Below are 18,683 nucleotides of genomic sequence, written 5' to 3'. Positions count from 1 at the left end.
AGACAAGATATCCACGAAGATATTCATGAACATAATATTCAAATACTTCCACAAAATAGTCCCTAATTAAAATTTGAAATCACAATCAAACTTAACAATATTGTTCAACATCCCTACCCATTAAATCCACCAAATATAACAGCTCAATCGCTACCACCACCATTTTTAACAACTGAAGTAACATATAAATACGATAGATAAACAGAACCACAAGCTATAGAAACTACAAATGTAATAGCAACATTGTATTCAAAAGCCCGAGCAGCCACAGTCACAGGATATAAATTTACAGCAACATTCTCCGAAAAGAAAGTACACTGTTCACAAATTTCCAATGGAAATAAGAACCGACTTGATCACGAATCATTTTATCAAAGTAAAATAGAACGACTTTTACATCTAAATCCCGATGATTGTAAAAACGAACTACTCAGACTAAACATCACAAGAAAAAAAAGCACAGACAGAAAAATAGTAAATTCCCAAGTCTTTGCCGATTCTGTACATCAAGCAGAACTTGAACGATATCAAGGACATATAAAATTAGACAAAAAATACCCATACAACGGCGCACATGGAAGATTAACTTACGACATACACGATAAACACTGGATACCACACATTGGAATAAATGACCCCTCAAACTGCAAAGCAGACACAAAAAATAAAGGATATCAAGAAATAATGTTTTTCGATTGGAAAATACAGCTCGAAAAAGTACAATTCACACGAGATTTATCTGATAAAACAATGATCTATCAAGGAATTAGATTACCTTGCAAAAATGATCAAGGTTATTGTGACCCTACAACAAGGACCCAACCAACAATTGTTTGGTGTCCCGAAGATACATGCACAACATTCCAAGTAGCAAAAATACACGCTCGAATGATAAAATTTTATGAAAATTATTTTATAGAATCAATTCCATACGAACAAGTAAACCCATCCTGAAAACAAAGTAATGATTTTAGAAACATCCATGATATAGAAAATAAATTAACACGTTTCCAATTCTATCAAGAAACAGAGTTTGCATGTAAATACATAAATCCACTTTTTAAGACACAATACTCTGAATTACTTGTCAAATACGAAAAAGAATTCGACATGACCACTGGAAAAATAAAATTTAACCCTTATGCCACAAGTCATCCTATAACAGAAGGAACATCGTACATCCCAGTAAACTTTCAGAAAAGCACAGGTCAACCTGGTGGAAAACTAAAACCATACGACAGTAAAAACACACGTTTACAAGAACTATCACTAATGAATAGCACCTATTTCGGTAATATTCATTACGATATCCACTTAGATTTGAAGTTAGACTACACAATTAGTCGAATTTTTCAAGAAATGTCACTCTCCGAATTAGAAACACTTCATCAACTATGCGAATTGGAAAGAACACAAATCCTACAATCACTCGCACTAGCAGTACAAAAAATACCTTACGCAGGATACTTATTATCAGGAAACAGATCAAATTTTTTTAGATTACGAGGGAAATATTTTATGGTTTTATACTTGCACCAAAAAAGTATCACCATTATAGGTTTTTGAAGACAAACGTTGTTATAAAAGAATCCCTATATTCTATAAAAATAAAGTACATTTTGTCGACACACTTTCAAGACGAACATATTTTTGGGATACCGCAGTCCCATGTGGATCAGAAAGTAGCCACAATGTAGTACAATTAAATCCTGATGAAGATAAATACTATCTACTTACACCATACCCTACATTAATGCAATCACTCAAAAAATTTTCATCACATTAGAACACAACAGTTTCAGGAACTATTAACACAAATGGACACAATACAAAGACAATCAATAGACCAGAATTTAAGAAAACTTGCCGAAACCGCATGATTCGCAGACATTTATACACAAGATTATAGCGGATATTTTAAAGATATTAAAAACAACATAAAATTAAACGGTGAAAAATACAGACCACAAGATATTTCACCTATAAATATTTTCAGTTTTGTCGCCTTAAAGAACGCAATTCTAGCTTTTCCAGGATGGCCCTATTATATCCTAGAAAAATTAACTATCTTATACGCCATGTTTAATTTTCTAGGATTTCTTTTCTCACTGTTAAAAGGAATCTATAACACATGCGCTATACACACACAAGTAAACAGACAAGCAAGTGTAGCACGTATACTATTTGCAGGATTTTTTGGAGTTTTTTCATCATCAATAAAAAAAATACTTCTAGATGCACAAATAAAAGAATATAACACAAAAATATCCACAAGACAAAACACTAACGATGAAGAACACAATAATATAGAAATAACGCCTACCGCACCACAATTGCCACCCCTACCACAAAACCATCCATTATCATTAGTTCCCCGTAAGTTCCGAAACTTAGCAATCACAAATAATCCAAACTCCAGACCAAATACAACACAAAGTCCCATCCAACACATAATGACACATCATTCACAAAATGATAATACATACGAACAAATTATAGAACAACCCCAAACCACTTTTCAGTCTCAAAATAATCATTTTTTTAGCCCACGATGAGCCGACAACTTGGATCCCTCCATCGCTCAAATTCCCACCCAGCCAACCTCCAAACTCAAATCCCAACAATCCCAGTTTTTGCTTTCCCACCACCCGATTTTCCGATTAATAATATATCATCAAGCACGAATTCTAATAATAACTCAGATATTTCAGTTTTACAATCTATCTCACAAATAATAACTCCACTGTAGAAACCCCCGATGAACTTGCAGACTCCGAACCATCTCCCTCTAATTATACCCAGACCAACTCCTCAGTTTTTTCAAATCCCCCTTTTCAACCAATCCCATCAAATCATCCACTCCCATCCATTTCCACTCCTTCTTATGCTTCCCAAGTGACCCCAACCTATTCTCCACTTCATTCCGACAGATCATATAAAAATTCCCTAGATACCCCCAAATTTCCCAGGAGCTCGATAATTTTATGACTTTACAAAAACAATTAATACACCCCAACACCCTCACAATACATCAATTATCATCCACAATTACATCCTCAAATCCACCTACTCCTACACCCTCCTCAGCTTACACTCCATCATTGGCACAATCATCCACATCCACCGAAACACCTACTAGCACTCATCGAGCTTATCGCACTTTTAAACGAAAATTTCCAAATCACCCATTCCCAGCCAAACCCGGAACAGCCCGCGAATATATTAATCACCCGGAACACACCAACACGGAAAATTTTCTTAAAATCATCTTACCCTGATTTCCGCAATATACATTAAATACACCTAATAATACTAATGACACACGCAATTTTGTAGATGAACAGGTTTTAATGCCAACACTTCCTTGGACAGCTTATTATAATTTTACTAACCCCCTTTGCCTACCACTAGCTAATACTTATGACAGCATAGAATAGAACAAAAACATGTTATATAGACTAACCACAACACTAACACCTTGACAATTTACTTAGGTTGGATATAAAAAATTACTAAAAACATTCAGTGCACCCCGAGCTAACGAATTTGCAATAGAAAACTACGATCATAATATCATCCGACATAATCAAGATCAATTCTTAGATGAAGACCCGCAATTAACAGAAAAATTTTTCATCAAAACATCATACGTATTCACACTTAATATTTTTGATAGAAAGCTTGACCACATTATTTCAGAATCACTAGCTGATATTCAAGCATACGAGAGCTTCTATGATAAATTTCAGTTTTTTTCACTAACCTTTCACTTTCTCTCACCACAGGAACGCGATTTGCACTGTTCCCACGATATTATGTTACGCACTAAACAAACGCACACATATACATACTATTGTTTTATACAAAATCATTTTGATTTGCACACCCCCATCAAGACAACCTCACCATTGTTTTCAGTTTCTTAACTCAGAGTACACGTCACCATTTTTCCTTAATTTTACATATTGCATTAAAGATACTAACCTTCGCGGCATCCTCCGCAACTATGACCCAGTTACCCAAATGTATATATTCTGTCCCATCACAAAAACCTTCAATGCCGAAGAATCCAGACCCTTCCTTATCCCGCATGAATTTATCCAGCCTATTGAAATACCAATATTAGAATTCATTCACAATACTAAATATAATCATAAAATATATAACCTCATCCAAAACACACCTTACGAGTTTGCAGTAGGCACCGAAGAACTAAACACCATTAAAGCACTTCGATTGCTTTGGCCACTGCTACAAACTAAAAACATCATACGCATTCTAGCCAAATTACTAACAACATCAGATATGATTCAAGACATCTTCCCCCAGGGCTTTTTCCCAGAAGATTAGGGTAAGTAAAATTTAAAATACTTCTAACTAATAAATTTAAATTAGTACTAACCATTTTCTATCAATGTTTGATTTATATTTCTAGTCTTCACACCACGATCATCTGCAAAACAGAAAAGAAAAATAAAAATACAAACAAGTTAAATTATCTTGAAACTTAATAATTTCTTGCACTAAATAATGTAGTAAAATTTATACAAAACGTAGTAATTTTATTTATAAATTTTTCCCCCTGAAGCAGTAAACTTAATTACGATGAAAATTTGTAATTTTAAATTTCCCCAAAACGCAGTAAAATTCAAATTCTATGCAATAAATTGATGAAATGAGAAAGCAGTACTAACCTTTTCAAAATTTTCATTCATTCGCTCAAGAATTCTATCCAAACTCGCACAGTTCGCCCACAAAGAATTGTTTAAATAATGATTTTAAGTTTCAAGCTTTCACTCTCAACAACTCTAACACACGATAACAAATTTCAATTTTTCCTTTAACCCGGTTGGAAAGAAATTATATACTAAACCAAACTAACCAACGCAGCTTACTAACCACCATAAACCACAAATTAACAGCATGACTAAGAAAAGAAAACCCACGGTACTCAAACCGGATTAACCCAGATTAAACTGGATAATTTACTCCCACACTACTTTCACAACATTGCACCTCAAATATACCCTCAGATTACATAGGTTCAACACCAACATCTGAACAAATACGTGAAAATCCCTTTAACCCCCCCCCCCAATCCCACCGCACGACTACCATATTGGGCGACACACTCATACACACAAAGTGAACCAAACTTAGTGAATGATCCAATAGATATTTCTACGGATACAACACTATCATCACTACCAGAAACATTATCACTACCGTCAACACCATCATTAAGTCAAATTTCACCGACGCTTTTCCCTTTAATATTTCCAAATAACCTCGACGCTAGATATCGAGAACAATCATCAACAAATATCCCTTTACGACTAGATTGGAATACATTCGTAGCACCCCCACCATTTTTTGGACAACATCAAGATAGTAACCGACTCCACAGTTGGGCACTCAATAGACTACAATATAGACAAGATATCCACGAAGATATTCATGAACATAATATTCAAATACTTCCACAAAATAGTCCCTAATTAAAATTTGAAATCACAATCAAACTTAACAATATTGTTCAACATCCCTACCCATTAAATCCACCAAATATAACAGCTCAATCGCTACCACCACCATTTTTAACAACTGAAGTAACATATAAATACGATAGATAAACAGAACCACAAGCTATAGAAACTACAAATGTAATAGCAACATTGTATTCAAAAGCCCGAGCAGCCACAGTCACAGGATATAAATTTACAGCAACATTCTCCGAAAAGAAAGTACACTGTTCACAAATTTCCAATGGAAATAAGAACCGACTTGATCACCGAATTTGATTTTTGAAAAAAGGACACAACCAAAGTAACATAAGAAAGATCAACATAAACCCAACATAAAACGTTATCACATAACAGGACCTCTCAAAGAAAGAGCATGAAATCATACTCCCACTCCTGGCCTAACCCACCAGAGAGGACGTCCTGAGCAGGATCTATAGCCGGCCTAACCTTCCGCGCTACATCCACGCTTTGTGACCACACTCCTATTTTTAATAAGAGGTACTCAAGGGTAAGTAACTCTTCAAAATAACCAAACTAAAACAAAACGCTTTTGTGAAAACAAGTAACTAAATTCATGATTAAAAAACCAAATTAACATAATTTTATAAAATGTAAATCATACTTTGCAGTATATAGATCATACACAACAACAAAGACGAACATCCAAAGACTAGATGATCCCATCACACTCGAACAAAAGAATGGCTAAACACAACCGACATGCCGTTCACAATCACAACTCAAAGGATTTAGAGTACGACTTGACTTCGCAGAAAAGGACTTCTTTGAACTAGAACAATGACCACCTCGATGTTCAAGTATACGTACAGATCCAAGTTACAAGGCATCCCTTCCACACACGATCTTCACGCCATTCCCAGACGAGGCTGCACACAAAACAATTCTCTAATAATTCAGAAAAACCTGACATAGCAAACCATTTTGAAATCGATTGATTTCATTGGGGATCACAGTCGTTGTCGAATGACGACGTAACAATTTCCTATCCATAATTCCAGCGTCCTGGAACGTTCTTCTTCAAGAGGAACCGGATAAGAAAATGATGTTCGTCAAATACCAACGTTCATCATCCATCCTTCAAATTGCAGAGAAGAAAGATAGTTCTATAAAACTCTGTAAACCCCGGATGGGTGGAACCTGACCTAAACTACATTTTATTATTGGATAAATTAGATATTTTACCACTGTAAATTTTTCAATAATAACCAATCATAATCCACCCAACTAACAACCCACTTATTTGTAAGTGCTGAAATTGTTTGTAATTTCAGCACCAGAGAGATTTGAATATAACTTAGAAATTAGTTGCCTTTCCAAGAGAACTTCAGCAGTTGCAATAAGCCAGTATACTCTAGATCTATTGAGCCTAGCAGAGACTAGTTAAACACCCTGAGACTAGTAGATATAAGAGTAAGATTAGGATCGGTATTAGACTAAGAAGTTGCACGAATCTATCCGGCCGAAAATAAGATCTATTTATGAGTTAACCACATCGGTTCTAACTCATTATTCAATAATTTTGATTAAAGAGTAACTGAGGGATTGCTACCGTGTTCTCAGGAGTATTTGGAAAAAAAAATTTGATTTTTTCTGCTAAAAATGTCAAGCATGGAAAAATTGAACTGCGAGCGAAAACGAAAAAAGTGCCAGATTTAGAAAAAATTAGAATTGCTATAACTGAAACTTTTTATCGTGTCCCCTGATTTTTTTAGTTAAAACTGAACTTAAAACATGTTCGATTTCAATCGAAGGGTCCATTGAAGATCTTGCAAGATAACCCTCCTTGATTGACTAGCGGGGCATCTGATTATAATTTATGCCCTCCATTTTGTAAAATGCTTTCTTTTGTCAACTTCCAGGCGCTCACAGCTGTTTAAAAGACGCTGGCGCACCGGTTTATCAATTCGGCTGTGCTGATTCGGAGGACGGTTTCCAGTACCCGACCCCCAAATGTCTATATGGAATGGTGAAGTCTGTGAAAAGCTTTGAAATCGACTCACAGGGCGACTATTTGGGATGCAAAGGACCAGAGACGTTCACGAACTTGACTCACTATTTTCCTGAGATCCAACGGATTATTGACAATTATCGATTTTGAACTCTAAGACAGAGTGTGAGCTACTTATATTAAAGTAATAATTACTATTTACTTTTAGAAAAAAAAATTTTCTCCGGCTCATTCACAAAATTTTGGAAAGAAAATGTTTGAAAGTTTTTGAGGCAGTTATTTTCAAAAACTCAAAATTTCAATTCTAAGTTTTGAAAATTACAACTTTCGAGAAACCACATTTTTATTTTTTTGATTAGTTCGGTTGACCAGAAGCGGATTTGGGGAGGGGTGGGGCGTTCTTTTTTAGGGACTAGACACCCTGACCACCCAAAGGTTCCCCCTTTGGTACTATTTTGCGACATCCATTTTTGACCAACCGACCTTGAAAGTTTTTTAAGGCCCGAGATTGGCCCATTTTGGTACTATTTTACGACATCTATTCTTGACCGACCAGAGTGAAAATTTTAGCCAATATACTCAAAATTTAAGGGGGGAAGCGCGCCAAAAAAACACATTTTTTGATCAAATCTTCAAAAAAATGTAAAAATAAGTTTTTCTGAAAAAGATTTGCCTATGACACACAAATTTTGACCAGTATAGGGTCCTTATCTTGAATTAAAAGAGCTTTGAAGATCAATTTGGTTGAGCTAAGAAAGTTGAATTTTTTTTTTAAATTGAAAATCAGTCCACTCTCCTGAGAAAATCTTAGATCCACCCCCTTCGGGTAACTGATTAGTTTGGCTAACTAGGCGATGGCATTTGAGTTCACTTATTTGAAAGTTTGAAAGTCTGATTTCTTTTTTTAGAAATGAACAATTTTCACCAATTTATATAAACGGGGCTAGAGAACTTCCCTTGAATTGACTGTGATAACGATCAAAACTACGTTGAAACTGTCCCAAGTTACGAAAAAGAGTACACTCAAAAGAAGCAAATCACACTGTTATCATCTTTTTTATTGCTGGACGATTTTAGGTGAAAACCATCAAGACAAAACTTGCTTTGAGTTTCAGCAGAACTAATATGGTTCTCTTTTTTTTTAGGAAAATGGAGCCCAAAGTTTCACCACAAAAACGGATTATTTTCGGCTTTTTTTACATCAAAAATTACACCAAACTTACACCGATCACTGGCATAAATAAATCAAAGTTACCCTCTTACGTAGCTCAGCAAACTCTTAGCGGACTATAATCTGTAAAACGTTGTATAAACTAATTGTTTTGTTTAATAGTCAAAAAATTTCGTTTTTACTAATAAAATACCAATTTTATAACTAAAACATTTTTTAAACATTATGCGCAAGTTTTTATTAAAGATCATGCCATTCTGAAAGCTTGTGGGGCTACGTGAGAGGCTCGTTTTGAAATGCTTATGTCAGTGATCGGCTAAGTAGCTTTGGTGTATTTTTTTTTTACTATAAAGTTTCAAAATGATCTATCTGTTTTTGCAAAATTTTGGGCCCGAACTTCGCAAAACAAAGACTGTCATGTTAATTCTGCTGAGCTTCTTAGCAAGTTTTCATCGTTCATCGTTTTTTTTTTACCTATGGTCAACACAATTTCAGAAAAATGCAATTTAAACTTCAAGTTTATTGCGTTTTTTCCGGATTATTAAATCAGCACTGTTTCCTTAGCCGAAAAAAGGAAGATGATTGATTCTATCAGCACGAAATCTATAAATTTCTTGAAACAGCAAGAACTTGCAACGCAAGCAATAAAAATAAGTACTGAACAAGATCGCTCCTATCAAAACGAAGGGCTCAATTTTTCTGATGCCTATTATGGTCCATGGAGAGGTGTTCGCTTTGAATGGTTGAAAATCACACACTTTGTCTGATACAGCAGAATGCAAATGCTAAAATTGACAAAACAGCATATTTACGACGGATTATATCAACATTTTTTTATAACAAGACAATTTTTTTAAAAACATTTATTGGCTTGAGAATACCAATATAACAAATGGATTTGACATACAATTTAGAACAATTTTTAAGGCTTGTCCCCGGATTCCAAACAGTGCGCGTATACAAAACATATCTAAACATCTTATAGTATGATTGTTTTTTTTTCAAAAACAAAAGTGTAAGTATGCTTAAAGTGGACCTTGCTTGAAGGTAATAATTTAAATAAATGTTTCTACAAGCCAGGAATTATCAATTTTGAAATTGCTTGAGTGCTCAATTGAATGAAAAAGTTGAGATCAAACTGAGATCACTTGATTCGCAAAATTCATTCTTAAAATAGATTAATTTAGGTGATTGGTTTTGATCAATGATCGGGTTGGCAAAAAGACTTGTCATACAACTTTAGTCTATGAAAAATGCTTGTCATACAACTCCATATCATTCAATAGAAGAAAAATTAAAGTAGAATTAGAATGTCTAGCCGCTTTTGTTTATGAAATTGTTTGATTAACTTTTTTTTGAATGGATTTAGTTTAATGAAACTTTTGCCAGAAACAAAATTAAACATTTTTTGTTTCTTGCTTAATAATTATATGTTTTGCCTGGAAATAAAAAAAGTTTTATCAATTGAGAAAATCAATTGATTAAACAGCATAAAGTTGCCTGAAAACTGAGATATGCTAAGTAAGTTAAACCGTTGGACTAAACTGCTACAAAACGTGTTATATCAAACAACGACAACTTTGCATATGGCTAGAATGGCTTTATCTCAGCAAAATCAATGATTTTAAAAGATGGTCTGTTTTTGGACAGACTTAATTTTTCTGGAAAAGTGGATTTCAAACATAGGACTTGGAAGCTTGTTCGAACATAGAATTGATTAACCGAGTTACCTAAAAATTAAATTTTTTCTCTGTAATTGAAAATTTGAAAAAAACATATTTGCCAAACAGTTTTAAAAAATGCAAATAGTTTCATGTGTTTCACATAACAAAAAATAGTTACACAAAAAAGTTTCATATAACAAAAAATTATAGTTATAGTTCATTTCAGTACAATTGGCAAGAAAATTAATTTCGTTGCGCAAAACAAAAATGAAAGTTTTCTGCAAAATTGTTTTTGCGGAAAATCTTTTTCATTCTTGAAAATTGTATGACAAACTTTTTTCGTAAACTGTAACAATGGACTTTTATGATAGTTATTTTGTTTAGTATGGAAGCCAAACAGGCTATGTAACGACTAAGCCTGCGAATTGTTTCACGATTTTTACTTTCCTAGCTTATCAATCTTTTGTGTGCTGAAACACCGTAACATACAGAAGTACGAAAAATATTCTTTCATTACCCACAAGATTTTCAAAGTGGTTTTGAAAGCTTTCAAAAAATCCCATCAAGAATAAGGAAAGTTTGGAATTTAAAAGTCTTTAAAATGTTTTGAAGGCAAAAAATTTGTGCCGTTGTAACATCCGAAACTGAACAATTTTCCAATTTTCCTTTGAATTGAAAAAGTCTCCCGACCGAGGCAACTAGAGGAAATTTCCAGCACCCCATGTAAACGTTCCAAAAACTGGTATCTAATGGCAAATCTTTCTTCTGTGTTCTGTCTATTCAAGGAAAAAAACTGTTTCACTCAATGTTTTTTAAATTTTTTTTTTAAACTTTTCAATTTTCTAGAAGTGGTAGAAAGTTTCTAGAATTGTGTTTGAACGCGTAGACTAAAATTTTGATTAAGATATCGTACATAGTATACAATTAACCAAATCTTTTTTTACATCAAATGAAATTTATGACAAGCATTTTTTCGTAGCGAAGAAAAACTAATTTTAAAAACCTATGGTTTCGTTTCTTTTCGTTCCGGAATATTTGTGCAGGGCTAGTTTTTTCATCAGACAAATCTCCACTTTTTAACAAGCGTTTTTGCATCAATTTTTTTACATCATTTGGCAACTTTTTTACATTATTCAAAAAAAGGTTGTCCTGAGCTTAAATTTGAAAAAATATTTTAAGTGTGATCATTTTTCGTAAAATTTTGGGAGTTTTAAAGTTTGTTTTTTGGCCAAATATAATTCGCGCTTTTAACGCGTAAGCGGAGATTTAATTCATCTTTAAAATCATTCCAAGTTGGTTGAAGGAAGCTTATTTGCCATAATTGATTTGTTACTAGGAGCTAAATCCTCCCTTTGTACTTTTTATGGCGTTTTCACAAAAATCTCAGTTGAAGAAAAAACAATTTTTCGTTTTATTCTATTTCATTTGATTTTTTCAAGATATTACTGCTCAATAGACTTGTAAAGGAAGTCGGAACATTCAGCTCTTCGCCTTGATACGAACAGTCTTGTTGATATATAATTTTCAGCATGTTAATTTGCAAACTTCTCCTAAGGTTAATTATATACTGCGATGGTTTTTCTTCTGAAAATTTTTACTAACTGAATTCAGATTAATAACCAGACTGCTGGTATCAGGGCCAAGCCGAGTCACTGAGAAGCATGAAAAGCGTAATAGCCTAATAGATTGAAATAAACACGTCAAACCTACAAGTCCGTTTTAAAAGCGTTTATAAAAATAAATTACGAGAAAAGTAAGTATAATTCCTTTTTTTAATTTGTCTTTTTCATGGCCTGATAACCAAAACAATTCAGTGAAATTCACCATAACTTTTTAATTTATATGGGAATACAGTTTGTCGAACAAAATGGACAAGGCTGAAATATTTTCATGTTTAAAATTGACGAAACGTTACTCTGTCGCAACTTTCCGTCCAAAACCATTTAATATTGTACAATCGTTTTTTAAATTTACTTTTGTAGAAGAAAAAAAACGGCGTAATAAATATTTACCCTGATTTTTCCATTGAGTTCTTTTAAAAACTGCGTTGTAAGTAAATACTCTGGCTTTTCGAATGGACCTCTTTTTATCGACGAAGACTAAGTTTCGTAACCGGTAATTAAAAGGAACAAGACTGTTCGTATCAGGGCGAAGCCCTGATTGCCCTGATTGCTTTTCAAGGTCTATAGAGCAGTAGTAACATAAAAGGTAAAGGTAAAGGTAACAAAGTAAAACAAAACATTTTTTAATTGATGTTTTTTTCGGTGAAAAAAAAATTCCCCCACACATCATATAAAATACAAAGTGATAAATTTAGCTCCTACTAACAGCTCAATTCTGTAAAAACAAACTTCCTTCAATCAATTTGAACAATTTCTAAGACGAATTTAATTTCCGCTTACGCGTTAATCGCGCGAAATATATCGCGCGTTAATTGTCCCAATTGGCTAAAATGGCTAAGTTCCCATAATTTTTCTATAAAAGATCACGGGTGAAACACCTTTTCAAATTTGAGCTCAGAACAACAATACCTATTGAATGATATTTTAGAAATCCATCAGAAATGGCAATTTAAAAAGTCGAAGTTTGTCTCAAGAAAAAAAATCACCCCGAGCACAAATATTCCGTTACTTTCGTTACGAAAGTCGGAACAATAAAATATTTCATATTCAATATTTCTCAGTTAAGTTCTACGGTTTTGAAAAGTTTCCTTTAAGGAATGTTTTGAACTAATTTATGCCCTCGCTGAGAATTTGATGTTTTTGCTCTCCGAAGGTTGACACAATTATTACGCTCATTTTTTCCTTCAGAGACGATTGAAGTTAACTTATCGAATTTTCAAAAGAGATTAAATGCCCTTTTTTAGAATAAAGATAACTGATTAGCTTTGTCTAGTTGTAGTTTTACGGCTTCAGGAATCTTCAATTGCTTTTTATCAAACAAAATAATTTAAAAACGATGTAGTGTGGACGACATTTCAACTACAAACAACCAGTTTTGTCTATAAAGATCAATTAGGTGTTGTAATTAAGGTTTTTTTATATTAAATCTCCTGATGGGTCGCGTGCTGTCAGCAATTCAATTATAGGAGCAAAACCCCCTTTGAAAGTCTTGTCATCTTACGTTTTTGCTAAAACAAACTAGAATGAAACATTTTACAGTAAGCAAACTTACACAAGGTCGGATTTAGGAGGGAGGGGGCGAACGCTTCCCCCCCCCCCCAGGGATTCGACCCCCTGCCGACCCGAAGGGTCCCCCTTTTGCACCTTTTAAGAAATCCAGTTTTGGCTGACCAGCCCTAAAATTTTTAAAAAGGCGCCTTTGGCGCCAATATATATCAATTTTTAGGGGGGAGCGCGCGCCGAAAAAACGCGATTTTTTGGTCAAAGTTTTTCAAAAAGTGCCTAAAAATGCCTTTTTGGACTGTTTTTTTTTTAAATTTTCCTTGCGGCGCAAACAATTTGGCCAAAACAGGGACTAAACCGTGCTTTGGGAGAGCTCGAAAAATCAATTCAGTCGACCTAAAAAAAAAGGTCGACAAAGGTTTCGAAATTTTTTTGAAAATCCGAATCCATCCGCCTCGAGAAAATCCTAGATTCGCCCCTGAACTGACACCCCGATAATTGTCTACGATAATAGTTTCATGTTTCACTGTAACACACTTCGTCTGAAATTTGATTCAGCCTTTTGTTTCTGGATCTTAAAATGAAACTCTCAGAAGCTTAACTCGCCGATACATGATTTCTACTAAAAATTTCAATGGAGTTTCAAAAAAATTAGATCCGCCAAGTTTAACGTTCAAGCTCTCTTAAAGCACCAAAAAGACTCTACTTTCACAACCCTATTTCAGTTTTTGTGCCCTTTCTGGAAGGATTTGACCAAAAAATTGCTTATTTAAAATTAACATCTTAATTTAGCAAAGCGCCTTTGAAAAAAAATTAGGGTTGGTGGATCGAAAATGGAGGTCGTAAAGAAATACTGAAGGGGATCCTTTGAGTGGTGAGTGAAGAACTTCCTTTCAATCTTTTCCCTTGAAAATATACATGGTCCTTGCTTCCCGTTTATCAGCGCTTAGGTGTTTCTTATTAACAGACCGTTTCTTTATTTTGCGCCTGATACTATTTCCAAAAGTGCAACTTTTAATTTAATCTTAAAATTAAATTTGAAATAACAGTATGCATTTCGGAAGCTGAAGACTGCTTACTTAACAGAAAAGTGTTTACTGATCAATGTGCAAAGCAGTAGACAGCAATTGATTTAAATAAGCTAAATGTAGTTTACCTAGATTTAAACATACTCCAAGAATACGAAACTCCTCAATCACGCTAAAAAACAGTGGCAAGAACAGTTAACCGATGTGTCAGTAATTCGAAAACGCGGGTTGAGGAGGTCAAATTATGAATAGACCAAATGGTTTAACCGATGTCCGTTTTTTGTCCAAATTATATCGGCTGACAAAAAGGTTTGGTCCAACGGAAACGAATCACTTCGACCAGGTTCGATACATGAGTCGACCAGGATTGAAAAACGATGGTCGACTACATCAAGAAAACGAATACAACAAAAACCTTGCATCATTGAATTACATAATCAGACATTGTACAAAATGAAAAGTTTCATTCGCAAAATGACTCTTATCATAAGAATTGGCCTGAAAAAAAATACTTGGGCTCAGAAAGCTCACTCCTTAAAACCTTTCAAATTCATATTTATTAAAATGAAGTTGTGTTGAAAACGTTTCTCGAGCAAAGTATATTCCGTAATGAATTGAAAATAGAGCAGTCAGCTTTATAACTATGAACTCAGATAGTCAACTGTTTTATAATCACTGGAGAGTGACAACGCCGCAGACGGGTATCAATTATTGAACATATATATATATATAACATTCCCTCTTCTTTAGAAAACTGAAAATGCATTTGGTGGCTGATTTGAGTTTTAGACCCTACGGTCAACCCTCTCCCCGGGCTCTTTAAGTAAAGTTTGTGAAGTTTCCCACTAGTTCACTTTTCCTTCTTTTCTCCCTCCGAATACGCCGCGTCCCGTCCTTTTTCTTTTCTCTGCTGGCTTCCTCCGAATACGCCGCGTCCCGTTCTTTTCTCCGCTGGCTCCCGTTCCCTTCGTCCCGAATAAAGGCATTGGTCATTTATGTTCCCAATTTTGACACGGGCGTTTGCTTGCCTGTGCGTTTTCTTGAGCCCGATTCGTCTTGGCTGTTCAAGTCTTTAGTCGATTACGATACTAGTCGTTGCTCCTAGGTCGCCCGCTCTTTTTTTCATTTCCTCTTGTTCGGGCACCGCCGGTTCAAATCCTTGTTCAATCTCATTCGCCGTTTTATTATCCGTCTGCTTACCCGAATTATTTTCCACTGGCTTTTCCGCGCCTTGATCCAGCTCCTTGTCTGCCGGTAGATTTCCCGTCGCCTCTGGTCCGCCGCTTTTCCTTTTTTCGCCGTCCGCTTTGCCCGCATTCGCAACCGCCACGCTAGAACCTTGGCCGTTTTCTGTTGCATTCGCCCGCGCCTCAATTCCACATGGTAGCAACGCTGAGTCTTTTTCCGAGTCTTAATTATCCTCCTCCCATGATCTCGCTATGTTAGCTACGCTTCGTGTCATGTTTTACTAGTGCCATTTTTTTCCGCAAGCCAGTCATCGTCGGAGAGCTTAGCAGTTCCCGTTACCCAGTTGCCTTTTCCGAGTCCCATTTTTCAGCGACGCCACTCTTTCTAAGAACAGAACCCTTTCATAGCGGTGTGTGGCTTTTTTTGCGCCTTTAGCTCGTCAGTGTCTAAGCAAGCAATTGAATTTCGAAGTGAAGGTTTTTTTTGTTAGGTTACGTAGGACCGTGTTTGCGTCTCAGCCATGGTGTGCCTCGGATGGCGTCATTTTTATCGTGGGATTAGGCGCAAAGTAAAGGGCACCAATGGCCCTATTGACCATGGTTTCTAGATTTCCCTGATTTTCTTCCTTAACAAGGTTAAAACAAAATGCTTAATATTTCCTATAGCCCTGTGGTATTTTGCGGGGGAATATACAATTTCAATTCGCTCGGTGTTACAGAAGTCCTTCACTACCTTTGAGGTAAAACTTGACCCTTGGCCAGATAAACCTTCCTAGGGACCCCATGCGTCTTTATGTATTTAAAACTGAATTTAAAAACCTTGCCCGACTTATTGTTACTGCATGTCAAGGCCAATTGCCATCTGGAGAACCGATCGACCGCCACCACAACGTATTTCTCCGATTCGTTTAAGTGTTTTATGCGACCCCAGATATATAGTTGAATACGTTCATTCGGTTCTTTTGGCTCATACACTGTGCCCAGGTCCTTTTTTCGGCTTACAGTTTTTAAGTTTTTACCTGCCGCCATGCACATGGCAAACTCCACTGCGGCCGACACCAGGATCCGATAACTATACGTGAACCACATATCCCCTGCCGCGTTGAACATACTGGTCCTCCCGTGGTGGTAGCTGTGGATTCGATTGATGGTGGGTCGGCATAACGGAATGGGAATGGCCAGCCGCTCGTCCATCCAGAGGCACCAAGTAGCGCCCCATAGCTCTTGCTGCCTCCGCAAAATTCGGCTCCTTCTTAACTAGCATATCACGGATGGCTTCTAGCTGGGGGTCCGCCATATAATTCGCCTCCAACAGTTTGAGGCTAAACAGCTCGATCAGACAGTCCTGCTTCTTAACCACCTTGCAGTCCCATGAAAAGAAACTCATAATATTGCTATCGGGGTACACTGGCTGGTAATTTCACTGTAAATTGTGACGGACTCGAAATAATTGTATTGGATTTTGCCTCTACCGCTCTTGTGGTTCTGGCCTCGATTTTTTCATTCACCACTTCTATCTCCGACAAGTTCTCACTGCCTGACACTATTTCTGATTTTTTGTTTAGAAGTTTGTTCAATTTATTTAGAAGGAAATTCATATCGATAACTGGAAAGTTTCTAGGCACAGAACCGTCGCTAACCATTATAGTGTGTTTAGATTCACTAGCTAATTTTTTCGTAGTTAATTTTTACCTGCTGTTTTTCTCCCTTATTCGTTGAAATAGTGGTTCTATTCGTCGAGATAGTTTCTTGCCTGGGGTGTCAGTACTATCCTTGGCCTCCCCACAAGGCTCCCCCTCGTGTGACAGGAGATTTGCCGTCAGCTCTATAGGATGTTTCATGTTTTCCATTCTCAACTTCCGAGCGCATGATCCAGTCCATTCTAGCGGTGTGTGGTATTTTGTGCGCCTTTGGCTCGTCAGTGTCTAAACAAGCAGATTTTTTACGTAACACTTATTCTCAAGTTTCGAAGTGAAGGTTTTTTTGTTAGGTTATGCAGGATCGTGTTTGCTTCCTAGCCATGGTGTGCCTCGAATGGCGACATTTTTATCGTGGGATTAGGCGCAAAGTAAAAGGCACCAATGGCCCTCTCGGCGATTGTTTCTAGATTTCCCTGATTTTCTTCCTTAACGTAGGTTAAAACTAAATTCTTGATACTTACTATGGCCCTGTGGTCTTCATATCACGGACAGCTTCTAGTTGGGGGTCCGCCTTTTAAATCGCCTCCACCAGTTTGAGGCTAAACAGCTCGGACAGACAGTCCTGCTTCTTAACTACCTTGCAGTCCCATAATATTGTTAGCGGGGTACACTGGCGGGTAATTTCCCTGTATATCGTGACGGAATCGAAATAATTGTATTGGATATTGCCTATACCGTTCCTCTGGTTCTGGCCTTGAGATTTTCATCCACCAGCTCTATCTCCGACGAGTTCTCACTGCTTGACACTATTTCTGGTTATTTGTTTAGAGGTTTGTTTAATTTCTTTAGAAAAGAATTCATATCGTTAAATGGACAGTTTAAGGGCTTACTTAGTTCACACTCAGTAATAACTACAACAGTTTTGTCTTCAATCCAATTTAAGCCCCTTGATATGCAAACACAAGCGTTCTGATTGGCTGCTGTTCTGCCACATGCATATGAGCCCTCATCCGGTGGCAATTGGTGATTGTGTTTGCTTAATGCAACCTGATTGGCTGAAGCAGGAAAAAATCTATAGTTTCCAGCCACATTATTTGATGCTATTTGAGTAAAACCAAGCAATTTGTTAATAGATGTAAATTTCGTCAACGTAAAGGTTTTTTCACATCTACTTATTCGTTGTGCTTCCCTACCGGATGTCTTGAAAGGTAGTCAGCGATTCCGATTTTTGCTCCCGGCATGTGTTCGATAACGAAATCGAACAGAATGGTACGATCGATCCACCGGGTTAATCGACTAAACGTTGTTTTATTTTTCTTGTTGTTTCCGTTAAAAAATGTAACCAGCGCTCTACAATCGGTTACTACTACAAAC

At 36.1% G+C, this 18,683-nt stretch overlaps 1 protein-coding gene across 1 annotated transcript in view; it reads left to right on the top strand.

The window, feature by feature from the left end:
* Window positions 1-7,644, top strand: part of LOC134841552 (uncharacterized) — a 46,753-nt gene extending 39,109 nt beyond the window's left edge. Inside the window, exon 14 of the mRNA XM_063857583.1 lies at window positions 7,406-7,644. Within this exon, the coding sequence (XP_063713653.1) occupies window positions 7,406-7,644 (239 nt within the window). The remainder of the gene's footprint in view (window positions 1-7,405) is intronic.
* Window positions 7,645-18,683: the final 11,039 nt, after the last annotated feature.

Source organism: Symsagittifera roscoffensis, chromosome 3 (assembly GCF_963678635.1).
Source record: "Symsagittifera roscoffensis chromosome 3, txSymRosc1.1, whole genome shotgun sequence".
NCBI lineage: Eukaryota > Metazoa > Xenacoelomorpha > Acoela > Convolutidae > Symsagittifera > Symsagittifera roscoffensis.
Note: the sequence above shows the minus strand (reverse complement) of the source record. Positions and strands in the feature narration are given on the sequence as shown.